General features: G+C 37.0%; 1 protein-coding gene across 1 annotated transcript; it reads right to left on the reverse strand.

Moving 5' to 3' along the window:
• Nucleotides 1-1,631: 1,631 nt before the first annotated feature.
• Nucleotides 1,632-21,902, reverse strand: LOC125240525 (probable chitinase 2). The gene is given in 9 exon segments (XM_048148420.1): nucleotides 1,632-2,542; nucleotides 2,792-3,200; nucleotides 3,702-3,856; nucleotides 4,548-4,687; nucleotides 5,688-5,832; nucleotides 5,835-5,952; nucleotides 7,919-8,019; nucleotides 9,148-9,330; nucleotides 21,798-21,902. Coding segments are annotated over 9 exon segments (1,497 nt in total). The 5' UTR covers nucleotides 21,859-21,902; the 3' UTR covers nucleotides 1,632-2,357.

The raw sequence follows: 21,902 nt of genomic DNA on the forward strand, positions 1-21,902 counted from the left end.
CGACGGGAGCTGCTGGCAGATGCCTCTGCATCGGTACTATCGGTAGTTCTTCTGATTTACTTTTACTATTCAATGAAATATTTAAATAGGCTTCTAGACTCATATCGAATTTGGCACAAAACATTGTTGTTTCCTGTAGTATTTGACATAAGAAACCAATTTTTATAAATTTTGGGTAATAAAAGTGTATAATGACTACGTATTTTCGATTGAAAATGTGTGAAATATTTTTTTTAACTTTGGCCACCGAAAACGCTGTCAGCGATGTAATGACGTCATAGAACCTAACTTAACTTTATGTCGAGTCAATCACTGACATGATGAACTTTATGCCTCATACATAAATTAATGTCAGAAAATTTTGCGTTCAATTCGATTGACGTTATGCACAGACAATCTATAGATTAACATGACTAATGTTGTTTTTGCCTGATTAAGTGAAAGTATACTTTAATAATGTTTTTTTCGCTTTTCAAGTCGTAATAAAATATGGTAATATTTTTTTTCGGTTCATTGGACAGTAATTAATAATATAAGATAGACTTTAAAAACCGGCCAAGAGCGTGTCGGGCCACGCTCAGTGTAGGGTTCCGTAGTTTTCCGTATTTTTCTCAAAAACTACTGAACCTATCAAGTTCAAAACAATTTTCCTAGAAAGTCTTTATAAAGTTCTACTTTTGTGATTTTTTTCATATTTTAAACATATGGTTCAAAAGTTAGAGGGGGGGGGACGCACTTTTTTTCCTTTAGGAGCGATTATTTCCGAAAATATTAATATTATCAAAAAACGATCTTAGTAAACCCTTATTCATTTTTAAATACCTATCCAACAATATATCACACGTTGGGGTTGGAATTAAAAAAAATCAGCCCCCACTTTACATGTGGGGGGGGTACCCCAATAAAACATTTTTTTCCATTTTTTATTTTTGCACTTTGTTGGCGTGATTGATATACATATTGGTACCAAATTTCAGCTGTCTAGTGCTAACGGTTACTGAGATTATCCGCGGACGGACGGACGGACGGACGGACGGACAGACAGACATGGCGAAACTATAAGGGTTCCTAGTTGACTACGGAACCCTAAAAAAGGGTCAAGTAGCCTATTCAATGATAATTTTCGGCTGCCTCTCGTATAGATTTTTGATGACACTGAAGTTTTATTTGGACGTATTACATTTATAATTTTTAGTAGCAGGCCAGTAGCCGCGCTAGAACTAATGAGCGTAGTACAGCTAGAGAGTAGTACACCTTTACAAGAAAAAAGGTTATAAATCCTAACAAAAGGTGAGTTGAACAATGAACATGGAGCAATTTGACAAGACTTGAACATTGAACAAGATTTGAGCTTGCAAAACGTTATACCTACTGTACGTAAAGGTGCTGATAGACTTGAATATTTGCTCGGCGCAAAACATCTGGCGAATTGTTCAAAGAACTATTGTGTCTTATAACCTCGTGTTCAGCAAGTGTTCAGAGAATGATAATTAAAATACAAGTGAATGATTAAGTTTATTAGTAGGTAACTTAACTAATCAGTTTAAGGAAGCCTTCTTAACTATGATCTTGAAAGGATATGTATGCCTACAAAGACGGAGATGGAATTATGTTTGAAATGAAACAAATTGTTTTTTTTTTATTAATTTGGCAAAATTTTATTCATATGGTTTTTGTAAGTACAATCAAATTCAATTAAAATTAGGTATTGTTCGTAACTAATCATATTTAAGATTAGAATTCGATTCACGGACCATAAGAGTAATAATTAATAATGAAGTTTTTTTATAAATAATCAAATAGTTAATACGTCTTTACAGAGATTGAGGCAAAGATCAATTCGGCATTTTTGCCAAAGTCGTAGGTTGGCATTTGGAGATACCAGTTAACAAATTGAACATCAAATCACATCAATTAAAGTAGGTACAGATACAATTCAGACATTTCCAATACAAGGTATAATATAATACGAGAATTTTACTCTTATGATAGCGATATGTAATGCAGAAGTTTAAAATAAAATAACAATAATAACTAAAGTTTTTTGTACTCGTAGGTAGTTTTTAATAAAATAAAATAAGCTCGAAATAATTTTAGGTGCATTGAGTTGGTTTAGGAAGCTAAGTTATTTTACATATTTTCTCCTAATAGCATATTTAATACCAAAGAATATATAATTAGCACAGGTATAAAACTCCGTAAAGAAAAAATGTACCTTAGAACGAGTCGGGAGATGGTAGTCTATGCACTGTGGCTACACGTTTTACTTTGGCACTATTTTTGTTTATACTTGAACCTCTTTGCTAACCCGCATCAGAAACTTTTGATAGCCTCAAGACACCATTCGATTTTCAAGCTTAACATTTGACAAGGTACCTATAATTGCAGATTTTATTCTCATCATCCCACACCAGATTGGCTGGACACTCCATGAGTGTGGGAACCATGCCGTAGTTTCCTTGGACACAGATGAAGAAGGTGAAACAATCATCAGGGTTGGGTATTGGACCTTCTTTAGTGCATAGTGCTGAGGGTGCTGATGCTGCAATAAAAAAATGAATGATTAGAATACACACATACAAGCTGCAGAAATGACTGACCCCCACCGCGTTGATTGTTTTGCTAAAACCCGAAGGGTTGTTCTTGTTAGACAGGACCCCATAAACTTTTGTCAAAAGGCATACATTATTTGTATCCGTATGTAACAATTGAATGTATTATCATGAATTTAATCAATCAAACAGTTCAGAAAGACAGAAATGTATAAAATAGGATACCAATTTTGACTTACTTGTTGTTGTCGTAGGTTTTACAGTAGACGTCGTTGTAGTACTAGTAGTAGTAGTAACAGTAGTTGGGTGTGTAGGGGCCGCAGTACTTGTAGTAGTAGGACGTTTAGTTGTTGTAGTGGTACTAGGAGTAGTAGTAGATGTAGTAGTAGTAGTACTAGATCCAGCTAAAGCTGAGTTAATAGCCCTTAATAAAGCAAAGTCCTCTCCACACTTCCCGTGGAAGTCATCAGTTTCGATACTCCAAACCATGGCACCGGCGATGCCGAGATTCATGGCATATTCGACCTTCTTGGCTATGGAATTGGGATCATCGTAGGATACCCAGTTTTTGTCTTGGATGGCATATGGCACTTCAGCTATGGAATCGTAAAGGACGTCCCAGGTTTCCGTGTTTAGTTTGGTGCAGAACTGAAAAACAATACGAGGTTTATTTAAGGGATCTTTATCTCAGACTTTTGTTAGTGCTGTTGTAAGCTCTAAGGTCATTTATTGTATGTAGGTATAAAATTCTGATATTAGTTTTTTACCCAAAGACAACAACAACAACAACATACAATCACGCCTGTATCCCATGAAGGGGTAGGCAGAGCACATGAAACTACTCAAGTTTCAGTGCCACTCTTGGCAAATAAGGGGTCGATAGAAAACGAAAGTGTAACATTGCAGTGACAGGTTGCCAGCCTCTCGCCTACGCCACACTTTAATCCATATCCCACAGTCGCCTTCTACGACACCCACGGGAAGAAAGGGGGTGGTGAAATTCTTAACCCGTCACCACACGGGCGATACCCAAAGACGTGTCCCGATTTTTTAGCTTTACTGACTTCAAATTACCCACCTGTCTATCAATGTGTTTGCATCGCATTTTTACCTTAGTAAGACAAAAGTATTGTACGCCTACCAACTCACCTCGTTGTATCCAACAAAGCCTTTTGTAGCAGTATATTGTCCAGCGAACCCAACCCCACTTGATGGAGCCCCTACCCCATTGTTATTCGCATCGGTCAAGTTGAAAGTCCTGCCGTAGAAAGGTATGCCCATTACAACCTTTTCTGGGGGACAGCCTGAAACCAAAATACTTTTAGAGGACATGATCTGAAAACTGTGTCTATCAAGTTGCTTTAAACTCCATAATGTACAGTACATTGTACAGCAAGAAATCTTCCCTTTCATCAATTTTAACGAAGTATTGCGCCTATATGTATACACATCAGTGGCGGCTGGTGAAAATTTCTGCTAGGCAACACCAGAGTAAATAGAAACCTACCTTAACATTAGGTACTTTACTAGTAATCAATTTTAGGCAAGCCGGTGGGAATCGGCTTATATGGACCAGCCGCTGCTGGTACATATAGCCCACACAGAGGGTCTATATTCAGAACAGAATTGAAGGAGCAAAATTTCTTATTATACGACTGTGCAGTGCTTGGATATACCTACCTACTCGTAGCACATCTACAGAAACGGATGTCCTAACTGTCCTAAGTATGGAACCTTTGTTAGGATTAAAAAAGACTTTGATTGTTGTTTCTGATTTATAATAAGCGTATTGCTTTAATAACAATAGTTCCCATATTGAACCTCAAAGAAACCACAAGTAATATTTATTTTTCTTCAACCTAGCGTTTTCCCGGCCTACGCCAGGGTTTCCTGCTCAATCTTCTCCACTTTGCCCGGTCTTCGGCATCCTGAGGTGTGATATTGTTCTCTTGCGTGATTACATCAAAGAAAATTAACATTTATGGCTAAGGTTACCTTGTGAGAGCCAATAGTTCAAAGCGACATCCACAGCGTAGATCCTACCCTGATCTACGTGGAGGGGTGCGTTGTGGCCGGTGGTCGAATCCCAGGCGCCATACATGTCGTATGTCATGACGTTTACGAGGTCCACGTACCTGTTGACAGATAATTATTTCCTGTAGATTTTGAATGTAAAGTAGGTAGCTAAATGCGGGAAGTTACTCCGTCAGTCCAGAACTCGAATCTGTGACCCTTGAAATACAAGAGAAGTTAATTTAAATTCATTCTTCGTTTAAATTAAAAATGCGTGATGTATCTCGTGAATGATTCTGCTTGATTCAAATCAGTGTCCTGTACGTTAGGTACATCAATTATCAGCAATTTTCCAAAGAGATTATACACAATGTGCCCATAAATTTTCTCGGTATTTATTAAATCTTACAATTACGTTAGATTTCTAAAACACCTGAAATACATACTAACGAGAATTATGAAAATGTTGAATAAAAGTCTTCGAAGTCTGGAATGAGAAGATACCTACTTAACTGAAACATTCAGATACAAAATCGAGGTATATTTGTTGAAAGTTGTTTAGACAAAGTGTATAATCTCTCTGTGACGTGTTTTTATGTTACAGCAAAAGGAAAGGGATAAGCCGCTGTTAGTTATATCTTGTTCCGCGCCTCGAGCTTCTTATAAGCCCTTGTAACATTTACATAAGAACTTGGGCCTAAACAAAGAGTGTCTCTGTAAATGTTTATTTGGAAGCTTGGCTTGTGTATAAACACCTACGAGTTGGGATAAAATAATATCACATGACATAACTAAATCTGTAGTACTGGTTTGTAAACAAACAGATATTTAAAAAGAATTTGGTAAAGTTAAAAAAATGGCCTCGATAACAATACAATAATATCAAATCAGAAGAAGAAAACCGTAAGTATAAACGGATGGAATTGAACTATTGAATTATTTAAGAATATATACATATTAGTAAATTGTACAACGAACACCGTAAGAACTGCAGTAAAAGATGATATTGATCAAACGCATTTGAATAATGACATCACGAGGAAATGGACGAAACATACAACTCTGGTGCAAGCGAAAAATGACGATGAATTATGTTTTATTTCAGTTTAAAGAAAGTCTTACTTGGCCACATTAGGGATATCATAAGACAGCGACGCACTCGACTCCACAGCGGCAACAGCAACAGTAATCAACAGTCCATGTTTATCGAACTCTTCCCTCAATTCCTTCAGTAATAAAGAGAAGTTGTTCACGTCAGCAACTCCTGAGTACTGTCCCGTTGGTTGGGGTACTCCCAATCTATGTCTAAGCCGTCGAAACCGTAGGTCAGGACCATATCTCTGGCGGTGGTGATGAAGGTCTTGCGCAGGGTAGCGGAGGCTGCCATCTGTTGAGAAATTTCGAAAACTGAGTGTTTAAATGAAAGCTAAGAAATTGAGAAAAGACGTCATAAGGTACCTTACCTTTGATGGCAACTTTACCTTCCTTGGTAAGTGTCTTCCAAACAGGCAATATTTTCACTGCAATATTATGTGGCCGGCAAATATTGCTGCCTCTTCTAACATATGAGTGAAGGAGGGACACAAATAATGGCCGGCCATATAATGACATAGACATAGAAAGGCTTTATTTAATATCACATTACAGTGTTAAAATTAAAATAAGTGGAACAAACAGCTTGATATTGAATGACGTCATGCAATGAGAATATGACCCGTTTATAGAAGCCCCTATAAGAAAGTAAAATACATAATTCTAATACCCTTTTTTTTAAATCTGTGACTTCTGAGTCCAGTTGCCGCGAATGATACGGTCGGCTGAATTCAATTAATCCGATTTTTATTCGTATGCATAGATATTAATAAATCTGTTTGTATTAATGAAATTTGTGAAATCATCGTTTTAATTGAAGTAAACTTTAAAGTATAATAAAAATCAAATTATATAAGAAACTAAGACTAAACTAGCTAATGTCTACTTGAGGCATTGTACAAAGGATACTGGCGACATTTCCTCGCTTTATCGCAATGCTGATACATTGTGCGAGGAAGTCGCCAGCTCTTCGGTCAAAATACATATAATACCCGTGAGTGACTTTAAACTTTTACTCAAACTTCCTTCCCTGACTCGAATCGTTTTCTAGCGTCATCGTCGTAATTTTGGATATAACAAAAGATTACAAGTGTTCACACAACACAACATATATACGTTTACCCAAGTACTCGTTCGAAGACCGGTTGACGACACATGACGTCACACACATACGTCACGGCTCCCCGCGCCGCGTACCTACATTAGACTGCACCTTACAGCCGAAGCGGCTACACATATATCTGTATAAATTTATCGAAATTACCTAAACTACTTGTACCTAGTTATTAAGTTAATAAAAAGAAGATAGTGCTATCCTGGAGTTCTTCATTCTTCATAAGAAGACCTTATATTGAGGAGTACACCGAACAACAAGAATGCACGTATTCGCCCCGTTTCCGAATTGCGGTTTCGTTAGCTGCAACCACACTGCTCATTGTTAACAACGGCTCAAATTCAGGAGCTTGCATATAAGTAAGGTTTGGCCTCGAAATAATCGCCGGTCTTCAGTGTAAGCCATAGCATTGCGAGCATATGCGATTTTGCGTTGAATGAAATCGATTGACAGAATGTAGGAATGAATGACAATGCATTTGTCCCGTAAAACAATTGAATACTAGTACGGTAATTATATAGTCAAATGTAAAATATTGTGTTACCGACGCATTATGTACAACACGTATACGTATCGCTTAAACGGCTTCAAAATATTTATATATATTGTTAAATAACTATAAATAATCTCAAGAAAAGTTTATAAGGTATACCTACATGTTAAAATTTAGATCCACTATTTTAATAAGACATCAAAACTAAATTCAAATATGTTTGCTATAAATGAAACACAAAAGGACACGATACGAGATCGAAATACCTAGCAGAAAACCGCAGACAAAGACGTATTCGTGTTTAAGAGAAAAGGGACGACCGCCCCGTAACCAGTTTCTCATACAAAGGTAGTCCTGGCCCCGTAGCCGAATGGCATTTCTCCGACGCCAAACGAAAGCGATACGCCGCTGGCTCTGTCGCGCCAATACGCAAGCGCGATAGAGATAGATATCTACTAGCGCTTCGTTTCGTGAGCGTTTCGTGAGCGATTGTGCCATTCGGCTAGCCACCCTGATATTCTTCCCTGTTTCACAATTTAATTTTAATGTGTGCAAAAATATTTTCCACGATGAAATAGGTAGAATAAACAGGACTACGTTTCTATGGGGAATTTGCCGTCTCCTATCCTCAACAAGAAACATCAAAATACTTACCGTGGAGTAGTTTGCAGATCCCTGATTCCAGCCCCCGACGGCCAGAATAGTTTTCAACTGGTTGTTCTGTTGCTTCAATGCGTTGAATTTCTTGAAATTGTCTGAAACATGAAATACGATGTACAGTGAGCTGTGAAATTGCATGAAGACATTATGAATTTATTGATAAATTCTCCATGTACTTTTGAAAGAAAGAAAGAAAGAAAGAAAAGACATTTATTCAGTACAGCACACATACACAGGACAAAATGGTGAAAAAAAAAAGAAACTAATAATAAAAACAAATACACAAAAATATCCTATGAAAATTACAGCTCACTGTACAGTTAACATCAAAAGTAGCGGATGTAATAACGTGTTGGAAGAAACTACAATTCTGTAACGCATAAACAAAAGCAGATTAGTGTCTATACGTAGAAATAATAATTCCCCTTATCTATTTCTGAACACGAACTGTACAGATTTATTTATTTTTAACTTCTGATTAGCAGAAACGTCTGCAATCGATGCCACTAGGCTTAGAATAAATTTAAAAGTGGAAAATGTCTGCCTTGGGTGAGACTTGCTTGGGTGGCTCAGTTGGCAGAGCGCTGGAATATTGATCCAGCGGCCGTGAGTTCAAGTCTCACCCAAGGCAGACATTTTCCACTTTTAGATTTATTTATATTTTGAAAAGTTTAGGTGTAAACGAGATAGGCGCAGAACCGGCACTTTTTTCATAAGCAGACACTTATTGTTACAAACAGTAGATGATTTAGGTAGTATTTAGTAGTCTTACCCAGTCCATAGTTATAAGATGATGACGATCAGAATACAGAGGACGTAAGTATTGAAAGTCAGACATACAGAATTCTCCAACACTTTGATAAACCAGTGTAGTGTCCAATGCCTTACATCATAAGGATCTTACCAAGTCCATGGTTATCTGCCAGATCAATATGAGGATCGAGCAAGACAAATCCTATCGTAATGGAATCCATCAAGAATTGTCCGGAACTTGAAAAAAAAAACAGTGTAGTGTCCGACGCCTTAGGTACATCATTAGGATCTTACCAAGTCCATGATCATCAGCTAGATCGAGATACGAGTCGAGCGAGACAACAGTCTCATCATCATGGAATCAATGAAGAATAGTCCAACACTTAGATAAAATAGTCTAGTGTCATTGGGCACACAATACATTGGACTAGGCATTGGTATTGTATTGCATCATGTATTGTGGATCTTACCAAGTCCTTGATTATCAGGCAAGTCCAGATACGGATCGAGCGAGATAACAGTCCCATCGTCATGGATCCCGACGAAGGTGTAAACGAGATGGGTGCAGAGTGAAGCGTTGATGTCGGAGACGGAGAATTTGCCGTCGCCAGAGCGGTAGGTGGCCCATGTGCCGTAGTAGCAGACTACGACTTCTGTGAACAAAAATAATTCCTATCTTAATTTAAATATTTTTTTTTTGTTTTTGTCGAACTAGACCAACAATGAGATGGCGAAAAGACCAGGGTACGTAGCCGAACGGCACAAACGCTCACGAAACGGAACGCTCGTAGATATCTATCTCTATCGCTCTTGCATATTGGCGCGACAGACCCAGACTACCTTTCGCGGCGTTTCGTTTTCGTTTCGCTTCGCAGAAATGCCATTCGGCTACGGCACCTGGAGTCATCTTGTGGTGACAGGCGGGAGCGTGCACAAAACCGTGACGAGTGGCGGACCACTGTCGGGCATAGGCCTCTCTTCCTTTGATAGAACCTAGGCTATTAAAAAATTCTTCATCTTGTACCATATTGCCGCTACTCATCAGAGCCAACTTGGAAATTGAAACCAGGAATTGGCGTTTAAGAAGTATAACGCTTTTTTGCACATTGTATATTTCCTCAGTCATCCGTTGACCACGAACGCTGTAAAGTGTTCGAAACGTCGGGATGAATTGTGAATTTATTATACGCGATACAATCCGTTTTCATAGTTTTATTTCATAAGTAAAACGCTCTAAGAGTATATTTTGTTGTTTCCTATCATAAACCCAAATATCTGGGCGACCGAGCTTCGCTCGGTTCTATTTTAATATATCACGTCTTTTGATAAAAAAAAACTCTTATAAATACAAAAACAAAAAAAAAGACAAAAAACAAAAACTTAATTTCTGGCCGGGATTCGAAACCCTGACACCTACGATCTATCTGCGTACATTAGACCGACCTCGTACGACTGAGCTAAGCGGAATCGATGCGCGCGCGGCGAAATTAAGGACCATATTTTACGTTTACAAACGCGAAAGAAAAACTCATGAAAACTCGAAAATTCGCGTTTTCCGGGATCTAAGGCTGCTCTAGATCGATTTTTCACCCCCGAAAACCCCCACATAACAAATTTCAGCGAAATCGTTAGAGCGGTTTCCGAGATCGTCGGTATATATAAATAAATAAATATACAAGAATTGCTCGTATATTATAAAAAAGAAAAGTATAAGATATAAACGATTTTCTCAAGTTGGTAAAGCGCTATATGTACACGTATTAGGCTGAGAAGTTTCAACCAGATTTTATTACTTTAAAATTAAAATTTTCACTAAGCTCCGAAGCATTTTCCGCAGACATTTTTGCTTGAAAACACCCATTTAAAATGAACACGGAAGCACAAGCAATGCCAAACATCTCCCCTTTAATAATCGAATGAGCTTGACCAACGGCCACATTTCATTCACCCTCCAGTAGGCCAGAGACGGGCTCAATGTACCGAATTATACAACCGATCTAAATTGAGATATGATTTATGATGTGGCGAGATGGTGACCGGGTACAGCACATACAGTAGGCTAACTTATTTTAAGTACAATTTTAACATGTATGTCTTCACAAATAAAGAGATTCTGATTCCTGATTCCACCCACTTCCTGATACAAAAGTGGCTAACATTTTAGTATCACGGAAAAGAAGATAATTAATGTCGACCGTAGTAATTATTTTTGTCAAACTGCCGACATTTTTCTAGGCAGTTACATGCATCATGATCATTGTCTAGTGAAACCAATCGTGAGTCACTTAAAAATCTGCACCCAGTAGGCTCGTGTTAGGGCTCAATGTAGAGACATATACATAAATAATACAACCCATCTAAAGTGAGTGGCAACAATGTGACCACTACGGCATACAGTAGGCAATCTACTTTAGTAAGTACTAAACTGGCCCAGTAACAATACTAAAATCTTAATAGGTTATTGACCTAATATCCTAAGTCTGACATTATAAAATTACCTTTTTAACCCCCGACGCAAAAACGACGGGGTGTTATAAGTTTGACGTGTCTGTCTGTATGTATGTCTGTGTGTATGTCTGTCTGTCTGTGTTTGTGTCTGTCTGTGGCATGTGGCATCGTAGCTCCCGAACGGATGAACCGATTTAGATTTAGTTTTTTTTTGTCTGAAAGCTGAGTTAGTCGGGAGTGTTCTTAGCCATGTTTCATGAAAATCGGTCACTATGTCGCGGTCGGGGGTTTTTCAAAATTTTTATTTTGTGGTTAGGTTATAAAGTGTAATACGTAATCCTCACTGTATGGAACTTTAGTCTGAAATAAAGATATTTTTTATAGCATAATTACGTCTAAAATACTGCGTTATAAGTATTAATATTGTATTATATTATTCATTTATTTAGATACTAGCGTTTGCCCGCGGCTACGCTCGCGTTAGAAAGAGACAAAAAGTAGCCTATGTCACTCTCCATCCCTTCAACTATCTCCACTTAAAAAATCACGTCAATTCGTCGCTCCGTTTTTTCGTGAAAGACGGACAAACAAACAGACACACACTTTCCCATTTATAATATTAGTATGGATTTATTACCTACACGTGCACGTCTTGTAGTCTTGTATTTATAGTATTTAACCTATCTATATAATCACTAAACAAAGTACTTTAGTTTTATTGCGGGCTCTTCAACTCAAAGACGTCATTAAAACTGAAAGTGGAAAATCTTTCTATTGCTACATCATTATGAATCACAAATGAATGCGTTTCAGATTCACTGTTGCATTATCTGTTAGGAAATGCAGTGTATTTTAAACAATAAATACTGTAAGTAAAGTAACTGTAAAGTAATCAATAGTTACCATCTTTATTTAAGTATATTGTTTTGTTTGTAACGGTTTGTATAAATTACCGGTTCGCCTCCTAGAACAACCAAGCCCTAAGTTCCCTGGCATCTTGGTAATGGAGAAGAGGGCTCCGGTATATTTAGCAAGGCCCCTGGAAATTCAATGAAGACTTTATGTGTAGAGGACACTGTTCAGATAAGAAAGCACATCCGGGTTCGAATCCCGGTAAGGGCATTTATTTGTGTGATGAGCACAGATATTTGTTCCCGAGTCATGGATGTTTTCTATGTATAATATAAGTATTTATATATTATATATATCGTTGTCTGAGTACCCACAATACAAGCCTTCTTGAGCTTACCGTGGGCCTCAGTCAATCTGTGTAAGAATGTCCTAAAATATGTATTTATTTTATTTACATCAAATATTTTATGTTGTGTAAAGTACATATATAATGACACTGAGATTTATATTATCTTTTTCTTCTGTGACAATTTGATATGTATTCTCTGACGAAGAACGACGTATTATTAAGCTATAATATAAATTTATTGAAATTAATTTCCATAGAGTACCTAGTCTGTTAATATTTTTTGATGAATACTTTTGCATGTTAAATTGTATAAGATGTAATGTTTTGAAAAGAAGTGGCCCGCCGAGTTTCTTGCCGGTCCCATAGTGGATACCCCCCTCTCAACTGAGGGGGGACTGAAATCTTCTCGAGGCTGAGGCGTAGGGTTAGAGCCGGCGTAGCTTTCTTTGACGTTCATATGCGCATTGTAATATGCATATTTGTAAAATAAATATTTCATTTTTTTTTTCAAGTGCCATACGTACTTCCTGGATCCCTATGTATTTTAATCCAGGTCTTTGTGTGAAAGGTCCCAAATATTTTTTTTCTTTAAACAGTCTACTGTAATTGTCTCCGTTACTCTCCTTCCGTAGCGTTAACCTGACCAGCGCTACTAGTTGTCAGTCTCGAGACGGCATTAATCGCGATTGATTAATTGCGATGTAACCAATACAAACTAGTTACGCCGCAATTACAAGTTTACAACATTTATTGTGACGTTCAGAAGCGTTACCATGAGCACAGTATAATAAAGAGGCCGCTCCCCGCTGGAAGTGCCGCCTACCCCTCTCGGTTACCTTACAGTTACCGCTTGTCAAAAACGCGAACAGTCGACCTGTCATATTTCACTTATACAAGCATAGTACGCGTTCACCTACATGAGCTTAGACTGTGTGCTAGGAACGCGCCTCTCTTTCACATATTTGATCGCCAGTGCCCGGAGTGTGCCACGAGTTAGCGACCGTGTCAACTCATATCTGAAATACTCGATCTTGAAGTTATGATTGTTACGAACACACTAGCGGGTTATCAACGTCGTAGTTAGGCTATTATACAAAGGACCGTTCAGTTCTGACTAAATCGTAAAATACTACTGCAGTATTTTAATGTCAGAACGGCATTCAATGCAAATGATTTAAAGTGTTCTGCACACCAACTGATAGGTTTTAATTTTAATTGTAAAACATGACAAATTAAATAGAAATTAATATACTCAATTTTACTCCTAAGTTTTCTCACTTTTGTAGATAAAATCAACATTCTTATAAGGCATAATTTACGCCCTGAAGGAACTTACATAAGTACTTATAACATACATACCTAAGGGTTTCATTGGATTGTATGTAACATCAACAGTCCGTAATGTACATATATTCTGAAATCGCATGCGCGATCGCACCATCTAAATACGTTTTGATTATCAGTTTTAGTTGAAATCAAAGCTACCTACATTATATTTTACAATTACAATTAAATTAACACGATGTAATGTACAAGAAGTGGAATTCCTTGCCGGCGGCTATATTTCCGAGCTCATATAACCCCGCAACCTTCAATTCAATGGTGAACAGGCATCTTTTGGGCGAGCTCACTCCATCGTAGGCCACGTCTTTGCCTTTGGCTAGTCTGTGGTCAAGAGTAAGCCCATTTAAAAAAAATATTACTTACTGTCGTGCCCCTCTACAAAAACGGTCAGCAAAACGACTCCAAACACAAATTTAAGAAACAAAGACATTTTCAAAGGTTACTATAATTACACAGATAAAACTAATGATAATGAAAAGCCAACTAATAGAATAATAAATAGACGACATTTATATATGAACGTTATCTAGGGAATCAAGATCAAGGGGATTAAGTTGAAGTAACTAGATAATAGTATTGAGTAAGATTACTTTTTATTGGTCAATAAAGATATGACTGTAGGGAAATACTTTCACAGAGATAAGGATAGATAACATTTCACGTAGGTACAGTCAACCAATTAGAACCATAGGCCACTCTACAACCAAACGAAATGACAAAAGATTTCTTACAATCTGACTTATAACGTCACTATCACATAGTTCTCCTAGTGTTCCAATTGGTTGACTGTACCTAAAATAAAAACTGTTTATTTCTTTAAATTATTTTATCAGTAAGTACATGCTTATATCTTATCTACCTAAGATCCGTTAATAATCTATTCATAATTCTATTCTCTAATATTGTATAAAACGCGTACCTAGGTGTTTACTCAATTTCCCGAGAGATGTCACTTTTGCTTTTTACAACTAGCTAACGTTATGTTGTCGTAATTTATATAAGAGATTTTAGTTATTTTTGTATCGATAAAGAAGACGAGAAGACCTGTGTGGTATTCAGTTCAGCCGATTAAACGTACTTTTGGTTTATTATTAAACTGGGCGTTTGATTTAAGGCTTTTCCCTTTCGAGACCAGAGTTCAAAGTTAAACATGGTCCTTCGAGCCGGATAGTCAGGCGGGTTTTTGTAGTAGAGTCAAAGTGCGGCGGAGCCTTTCTTCAACTAAGAAGGAGAGTTCAGTGAAGCAGCGCACAGTGGCGCCACCTAACGGCGTCCAGGCTGAGTCACCGGCGTTGCGACAGGAGCGCATGCGCCAAGAGTTCAACGAAGAAGGAGCTTTACGTCATCAGTGTCAGTTCAGTGAGTGTAAGTGTGAACTGTAAGTACAATTATTTATTAGTCAAGAAATTTTCAACCTTGTGAACAGGAGTTTATTTTGTGATGTCGGTTTATTTTGCTACGGGATTTTGAACTTTATTAACAAAACGATATTTACTTTGAAGAATTCGATTGTTTACATGGACTTATAAAATATTTGGTTGTAGTTTGTATAAAATTGAGTAGATTAGAGACTTAGAATAATTCGGAAAATCCTGTTGGAACGGGGAATCCGTGCCCAATTTTTACTCAGAGTGTATCAAAATTCAAACACTTGTAAAATTTCCGAAATTTGATTTTGATATTTTTACGGTTTTTATTTTTATAGAATTTTTAAAGTGTAATAAGTTCAATTCAAAATCTGTTTTGTCTAAAGTTTGATATTTGTATTATTTGCAAACATGGATTCATTGCTAAGCTTTCAAAATGACTTGTCTAGTCGTATTTTTAAAGCTCGTGTTAATTTCAAAAAGTCTCCGAAATCACGCATAACGGAGCATTACATAGAGAGTCGACTAGACACCCTAGAGCAGCTTTGGTCAGAATTCAGACAAGGTCATAAAGAGTTAATGCTTACATATGATCAAGTACTTTTACAAGCACAAAGCTATATTATTGAGGACACTTATGACAAAACAGAGGATGAATACACAGATTATAAATGTGAATTGAAAGATCGTTTGACTGATTTCCTAAGTTTTCATTCAAGTCAATCAAAGGTCAACATTCAGGACAATACATTTGTAACAAAGTCAGATTCGGTAAAACTACCCAAATTAACCATCCCTTATTTTTCTGGCAAATACCAAGAATGGATAACATTTCGAGATTTATTCTTATGTATGATCCACAATAACAACTCCTTAGATAATGTACAGAAATTGCAATATCTAAAGAGTTATTTCACAGGAGAAGCAGAGCAGTTGCTGCGGAATACACCGGTAACAGACTCAAATTATGATAGAAGTTGGAATATATTAGAGCAACGATACAATAATAAAAAATACCTGTCACATTGTATCCTCCAACGTCTCTTGAGTCAAAAGCCAGCAGCCACTGAATATTCTGCTCTTTTAAAGGATCTTTTAGACACATCAACAGATTGTTTAAGTGCATTGTCTAATTTAGGCATTGATGTTTCCACATGGGACATCATAGTGATACATCTGTTGAAATTAAAGCTAGATCCAGAATCACGTAAGCAATGGGAGCTTAATGTATCGTCTAACTTGGCCTCAGATACATTTCCTACCTTGGATCAGTTCAAAGAGTTCTTGATCAGCCGGTACCGAGCTCTAGAGTTTATTGAGCCGAGAAACGTCAATAAGGCCACCAATGCTTACGAGAAACCTTCAAGTAGTGCAACAATACAAAATGTGTTCCACATTGCTAGCGCATCTGTCATAGCATGTGAGTTTTGTACAGAACCCCATAAACTGTGTTTTTGTAAGAAATTTGCCAAAGAGGACATTGTGAAAAGACACGAATTTGTTACAATAGGATATGTTACAATTGTTTAGGGAGCAATCACACTGTTAGATTTTGCCAAAAAACCACAAACTGTCGAATTTGTAAAAGAAAGCACCATTCCTTGCTTCATGTAAGGGAGGTCCCAACTTCAGTTGCCATTTCAAAGAATTTAGGTCAGGTAGCTGAAGGTGTCTCGGAAGAAGCCACGCACGTCTCTCCAGAGATCACGCCAGTAGTCAACTGTCATGCGGCAGAGGTTGCTAATAACGAAAAAACGTTGTTGCCCACAGCCCTTGTAAAGGCTGAGTTGCAGACAGGTGATTATCAGGTGGTACGCGCGTTATTAGATCAGTGCTCACAGGCTTCATTTGTCTCTGAAGCTGCTGTGAAGGCATTAGGGTTAAAGAAATTTCCCATAGAGAGTTCAATTACAGGATTAGGTGGCGAACATACCTCTGAGGTCCCTAAATACGCAATTGAGTTGAAAGTTCAATCGCTCACCGATCCAACCTTTAATACAGTTTTGAAGGCTTACATTGTAAAGAAGATCACTACTTATCTTCCAAGTGAGAAAGTAGTAGCTCCAGAGTGGGCGGCGTTACAGTACATCAAGTTGGCAGATCCAGCTTATAGTTCACCCAATAAAGTGGATATACTATTGGGAGGCAAGGTTTATTGCAATATACTTATGGATGGCCTACTGAAAGGTCCAAATGGATTTCCATTAGCCCAGAACACCATGCTCGGGTGGATTTTATCTGGCCCACTGGATTAATTGATTTGTTTAGAGTTTTGAATCTTACGTTTATTAGGCCATTTAGTTGTCAAAACTATAGTAAGATATTAATGTATAATTCATCGTTTAAAATTAATGTTCTTAGTTCACGTTATACTCTCTTAAAGTAAACTGAAGATGAGAGTGTCTTTTGAAGAAAGTTTTCTGCCTCAATCTTTTTGGTCTATTCTTAAGAGTGGTTTTTCGGCAGAATTAATTAAATATTACTTTCTGTACATATAGTTTTAATTGAAGTGTTAACTTGCCAAGTTCAAAACTGTTTTAGATCATAATTATTATACATTTTTATATTAAAGGAAAAAATGGAAAAATTTACGCTTCCGGCGGGACTGCGAATGGTGCGGGTTCAAGTCCCGCCGGAAGCGTAAATTTTTCCATTTATTCCTTTAATATAAAAATGTTTAGAATCGTTAGCAGACGTTTCTGCTTAATATAAATAAACTTTTTAACAAAAAATAAAACCGCCTTCAAAAATAAGCGCGTTACAAAACACGGAGAAACTAAAAAGCCAAAAATAATAAACCTTTCAATTCAGATTTCTTATCGTATTGCAATAAGCTAAACATCCAAATTATAAACAAATCAATTATTTTTGTAGTCGGTACCAGACCTGTTCGTCGCCTTGCTATTGCCTGTTTGCCCCACCCAACCATACACAGGCTGGTACCGACTCCAAAAATAATTGATTTGTTTATAATTTGGATGTTTAGCTTATTGCAATACGATAAGAAATCTGAATTGAAAGGTTTATTATTTTTGGCTTTTTAGTTTCTCCGTGTTTTGTAACGCGCTTATTTTTGAAGGCGGTTTTATTTTTTGTTAAAAAGTTTATTTATTTGTTGATTTTTAGTGGTTCCTAGTGATATTACATGTATCAGTCCGAATACATGTACAGTAGTGAAAGAATTATCCTTTAACTCCTAACCATTGAGGACTTGACCCATCATCAGCTCAGTTGATTTTTAGTGGTTCCTAGTGATATTATATGTATCAGTCCGAATACATGTACAGTAGTGAAAGAATTATCCTTTAACTCCTAACCATTGAGGAGTTGACCTTCCATCATCAGCTCAGCCACATAAAATTATTACCATCAGACGTAAATACTGGTGTACCTTTGAAAAATAGACTAAAAACATTACATGTGCCTATAACATTTGAAGAGTTCCCTCGATTTCTCCAGGATCCCATCATCAGACCCTGACTTGGTGCCAATGGGACCATCTCGGGGTTATACCGGTTCGATCAAAAAAAAAATTTTGAAAATCGGTCCACGATTCTCGGAGATATCGAGTAAAATACATACAAAAAAAAAAAAAAAAAAAAAAAAAAAAAACATTCAGTCGAATTGAGAACCTCCTCCTTTTTTGAAGTCGGTTAAAAAATTAATTTAGTATGGGTTAGCACATTGTTACTGGTGAATTCTCAATATAACTTGAGACTCCAGTGCCGTTACAAGATGTAATAGTCTGTCGGTAGATGGCGCTAGACGTCACCCCAAGACGTGTGTACAAAAGGAAAGGCATGGAAAGATTTGCGAAGTCCGGCGTGGCTTCCGTAGCTCAATTGGTAAGAGCATTGCACGGATTGCAAAAATGGTGCGGGTTCAAGACCCGCCGGAAGCGTAAATTTTTCCATTTTTTTCCTTTAATATAAAAATGTTTAGAATCGTTAGCAGACGTTTCTGCTTAATAAAAATTAATTCATAATTATTATAGTTATATTATGTTGTGAAGGTCAATAATTTTATGTTGTGTTTATGCAAACATGTTGGAAACCGTACCCACCAAATTTGATTTATATTCAGTTCACTTTTGATTTCTTGGTCACTTCATGGTGGGCGGTCATGATGAAGGACATGTTGTCCTTGGTGGGCGGTATGTATTAAAACGCGTACCTAGGTGTTTACTCAATTTCCCGAGAGATGTCACTTTTGCTATTTACAACTAGCTAACGTTATGTTGTCGTAATTTATATAAGAGATTTTAGTTATTTTTGTATCGATAGAGAAGACGAGAAGACCTGTGTGGTATTCAGTTCAGCCGATTAAACGTACTTTTGGTTTATTATTAAACTGGGCGTTTGATTTAAGGCTTTTCCCTTTCGAGACCAGAGTTCAAAGTTAAACAAATATCTATTCAATACCTGGGCTAACGAACTTTGCTTTGTTGTTCTAAATCTCTAATATTCGCGTTTCCTGAGACCTAAGACTAAGCTAGATCGATTTTTCACCCTCGAGAACCCCTACTTAACAGTTTCACCATTCCTGTCTGTCCGTCCGTCCGCGGATAATCTCAGTAACCGTTTGCACTACCAGGCTGTTTGGTGCTAATATGTATATCTATTAAGGTTTACCCTTGAATCGCCGACAGACACTTGTTCGAATATTATTTCAAAGACAACGTTTCAAATAATTTCATTTCATCGACAGTTCATATCATAGAACAATCGACACAAGTAAAATCAAACCGTAGACTTTTATTTCGTAGATAACTTACTCCGAGTATACTTTACATCGTGGTATTTCATTTCGTGTTTTTTCATTTCATTTTGTTTTACATTAAATACAATTCATTACGCATAATATTATTTCAATTATGATTCTTTCTAAAATTGTACAATTTGTAAACTGTTTGTTTGGTCACAGTTCTAACCTAACCCAAACCTACTCGGTAAGCTGGTCGTTTTTGTGTGTGGTCACAGTTCTAACCTAACCTAAACCTAATTTAAAAGCCATTGGTTGTAGTGTAGGTCGCAGTTCTAACCTAATCCTAAACCTACTCTGTAAGCTGGTCGTTTTTGTGTGTGGTCACAGTTCTAACCTAACCTAAACCTAATTTAAAAGCCATTGGTTGTAGTGTAGGTCGCAGTTCTAACCTAACCTAAACCTACTCGGTAAGCCGTTTGTTTCTGTGTGATCACAGTTCTAACCTAACCTAAACATACTCTGTAAGCCGGTCGTTTTTGCGTGTGGCCACAGTTATAACCTAACCTAAACCTACTCTAGGATTTAAGCCAATGGTCATAGTTTAATTATGGACGTAAATATGTGATGTGCCACGATAAAATCGACAATTTGAAGTTTCCTAGAATAGAAACATCTATTAACGTGTAGTACGACAAATGAGAAAGTATTGTAATAATACGTCGAATAAATGAATTGCGATGTTTTGTAGTTCTGCTATTTGAAGTACTTTGAAACGAATCAGCGATGAAACAATATTCGTTGAATAGTATTTATAATAACTAAGAAAATTTCAAATAAATAGTAGTTGAAACAAAATTACTCGAAACAATTTTACTCGAACTAAACTTTCGATGATTTGCTGTCGATGAAATGATATTCGATGAAAAGTTTGTCGGCGAAACAAGGGTACACCATCTATTAACCACGCCGATCAAGTGGTAAAATAAAAACTGGAAAAAAATGTTTTATTAGGGTAACACGTTAAGTGGGGAGTGATTTTTTTTTTATTTCAACCCTAAATTGTGATATATTGTTTAAAAATGAATAGGGGTTTACTAAAGTCATTTTTTGATAATGGTAACATTTTCGGAACGGAAAAGTTGACCAGTTTTCCGTTCCGAAACTATTAACATAACATAAAATGTTTTCGGAACGGAAAAGTTGATCAAACGGAAATGTTGAACAGTTTTAAGAAAATTGCACAATATATTTCTACTGTGTGTTATTTAACCGTATATATGCAAAACATGTTTTACCTTAATTTACTTATATACCTAAGTATCTTTAGCGTATTTTCTTAAAAAATATATATTATTAAAATTGGTTGACACAGTCCAAAATTATCACCGAAAACACTTAAATATTGTGACTGCCGGTAAACTACGGAGCCCTATACTGAGCGTGGCCCGACACGCTCTTGGCCGCCTTTGATCAACCAGAACTCTTGCTGAAATTCGCAAGAGTTCTCCCAAAAACTTTATTTTAATACAGTCCACTACATCGCATTCCTTCCGTGACTTTTATGTAGGAACTACGGCAACCTAACGTTAGCGGCATCTAAATGACGCGCAGAGACATCTATCGTCAATTTGTGATACTAAACTATCAGCAGCAGTCAGTCAATGCGTAGGTAGACTGTAGTTTTAAAATAGGTACTAATAGCTATTAGTTTTACGGGGGGGAATTATTGTTTAACCGCACGTACCAATATTGATACCCGAGCAAGCTAAAGAGTCCAATATTGAACCGGGAGCGTCGAGTGACTTAAAACGTGGAATCTTGGGCGTGCACGAAGTTAAAACAAATTTTGCCACAAAAAAATCAGATCAATTCGTCGCTCCGTTTTGCCGTGAAAAACGGACAAACAAACAGACACACACGCTTTCCCATTCATAATATTAGTATGGATTTATGTTCCAAAGACATCAAGTTAAAATCTGTATGAAATTGCTCGTGGATAAAATGCAATTTTGCTATCTGTTTTCGAATAACTGTGAAAATGTAATTAAGTACTTACTGTCGTGCCCCTCCACGAAAACGGCCAGCAAAATAACTCCAAATATAAATTTAAGGAACATTTTCGAAATACTATTATTACATTAATTGTACAGATGGATCTAAC

Source organism: Leguminivora glycinivorella, chromosome 2, assembly GCF_023078275.1.
Source record: "Leguminivora glycinivorella isolate SPB_JAAS2020 chromosome 2, LegGlyc_1.1, whole genome shotgun sequence".
NCBI classification, from domain to species: Eukaryota; Metazoa; Arthropoda; class Insecta; order Lepidoptera; family Tortricidae; genus Leguminivora; species Leguminivora glycinivorella.